The sequence below is a fragment of the Eimeria acervulina genome, genomic scaffold (assembly GCF_000499425.1).
Source record: "Eimeria acervulina Houghton genomic scaffold, Eah_scaff927, whole genome shotgun sequence".
NCBI lineage: Eukaryota > Apicomplexa > Conoidasida > Eucoccidiorida > Eimeriidae > Eimeria > Eimeria acervulina.
Window position 1 is genome coordinate 1 of NW_013549516.1, and position 2,333 is coordinate 2,333.

The 2,333-nt window shown below is 55.6% G+C and overlaps 1 protein-coding gene across 1 annotated transcript in view; it reads left to right on the top strand.

The window, feature by feature from the left end:
* Positions 1-1,218: 1,218 nt before the first annotated feature.
* The window catches only part of EAH_00052230 (hypothetical protein), a gene marked incomplete at both ends in the record, with an annotated part of 5,047 nt that continues 3,932 nt past the window's right edge, over positions 1,219-2,333 (top strand). The window contains one exon of the mRNA XM_013394094.1: positions 1,219-2,295. Within this exon, the coding sequence (XP_013249548.1) occupies positions 1,219-2,295 (1,077 nt within the window). The remainder of the gene's footprint in view (positions 2,296-2,333) is intronic.

The following is a 2,333-nucleotide window of genomic DNA, read 5'->3' on the forward strand; positions in this document are numbered from 1 at the left end:
CTGTGTCTCCTTCCTTCTGTTTGCGATTTCTTTTTAAAGAGGTTAGATCTCTCTCTAGATATATGCATGCGTTTTGTCTTTTCTTGCTGCTGCTCTTGCTGCTGCTGCTCTTGCTGCCGCTGCTCTTGCTGCTTCTGCTCTTGCTGCTGCTGCTCGCGCTGCTCCTGCTCATACTGCTGCTGATCTTGCTGCTGCTACTGCTCTTGCTGCTACTGCTCTTGCTGCTACTGCTCTTGCTGCTGCTGCTCGTCCTGCTGCTGCTGCTCTTGCTGCTACTGCTCTTGCTGCTGCTGCTCTTGCTGTTGCTGCTGCTGCCTCGGAGAAAGGCCGGCTGCCGCAGCTGCTATATATATATGTATGTGTATATATAGATGTATTTATTTATTTATTCATAGATATATGTATTATAGTATTGCGAAGGAGATGAAGAAACGAGTAAAAGACAAAGAGTAGCTTCCGCATCTGCTGTCTGCAGGTTTGTTGGGTTGCTGCCTGCTGCTGTTGCTGCTGACGCGGAGCTGCTGCAGCTGGGGATGCAGCTGCTGCATCAGCTAGATGCGTTGCTGCCTCGTGGAGGAGGAGCAGCAGCAGCAGCAGAGGAGCAGCAGGACTCGCTAGCAACCACCACCGCCAGCAGCAGCAGCAGCAGCAGTAGCAGCAGCATGCTAGGGATGCGGCTTGCAGAAGCTTCACTGTATACAAGCCTCCTTGCTGCTCTAGCAACTCATCAGGCAGCTCTGCTACCTCTCATCTCTTGTTTTTTTATGCAGCATATATCTGCTGCTGCTGCTGCGGCGTCTCCCCCTCCTCCTTGGTTTGTCTTTGCTTTCTGCTGTCTCCCTATACACCACAAACCACAGCACGGGTCCCTCCCGCTTATTATAAACAGATACGCATGCACACTGCTGAGGAGACACCTCAAATGGAGACACTTCAACACCACAGGCAGCAAACTGCTTAATGCGAGCAGCATACGCCGCCCCCAGGCTGGGGTTTAGGGTTTAGGGTTTAGGGTTTAGGGTTTGTTGTTTGGGGTTTACTGCGTGGCGTGTGGTGCGCGTGGGTTGCGGTTTTAAATCTAAATGTTTATTGTTCATATTTGTCTAGAGAGTTGCATGCTGCATAGCTGCTGCTGCTGCTGCTGCTGCTGCTGCTGCGTTCAGGCTGGGGAGTTGTTTGCTGCTGGCGTTTTCTGCTTTGCATGCAACATCAGCAGATATGTCTGAGTTATGCCTCGCAGCAGCACAAACCCAAGAAGGCGGTGCTGTCTTTGCTGCGCTCCTTAGGGACCCCACACCAACAAACCACAGTAAGGGGGGCCCCCAGGGGGGCCCCCCTGAAGCCTGTGGGGGCGCTGGGGGGGGCCCCCAGGGGGGCCCCCCTGAAGCCTGCGGGGGCGCTGCCTTTCCTTCTGTTGAGGAAGTGCAGCAATGCTTGTGTGGTGCAGCAGGAAGTGCTGGAAATGATATTTTTGCTGCTGCTCGGTGTCTCTTTCTTGCTGCTCACGCGCAGCGACACAGCGGAGATGCGCTACGGCTATCTGTCTGTCTCCAAGCCCTTATTGCTGCTCTAGGGGGGAAAGCGTTGCCTGATGCTGCTGCAGCCCCAGGGGTGCATGCAACAGCAGCAGCAGCAGCAGCAGCAGGCGAGCCTTGCACCGACCCCCAGGAGAAAAGAGAAAGCTGCGAATCCGAGAGGCAAGAAGAGAGACAGAGAGAAGCAGCGCCAGAGACAGAGCCCACGAACGCAGCTGTCTCCCCAGGTGTCTCCTCAGGTGTCTCTTCAGGTGTCTCCCCAGGTGTATCTGCAGCTCTAGCAATATCTGTGGCCACTGTTTCTCGGGTGGCGCATTTAGAGACCCCCGACCCATCTGCGGTGTATCCTCAGCTCTTGCAGCTGTACAGACAGCTCGAGAGTTTGCTGCTAAAAGGGGGGGGGCCCCACGGGGGCCCCCAATGGAATGCGCTGCTCGCCTTAGGCACGCTGGTGCCTGTGCTGTTAGAAGGAGGTGTACTGTCTCTTGATGATGTATTATTTTTCTTGCAATGCTTGGAGGAGTTGCTGCTGCAGAATGCCCCTGAATTGCATTCTTTTGCTTCTTTGGGGCTGGCGGGGCTGGCGCACCTTGTGCATGCGTTGCTGCCGCTGCTGCTGATGCTGCTGCAGCTGCTGCAGCGACAGCAACAGCAACAGCAGCACCAACAGCAGCAACACCAGCAGCAGCGACTCACTCTCCCCCGCATGCAGCAGCAAGTCGCCGAGCTGCAGCGGCTGCTGCTGCACTTCGAGAGCCTTGTAAGCCGCTCGCTTGCAGCTCAGGCTGTGGGGCCCCT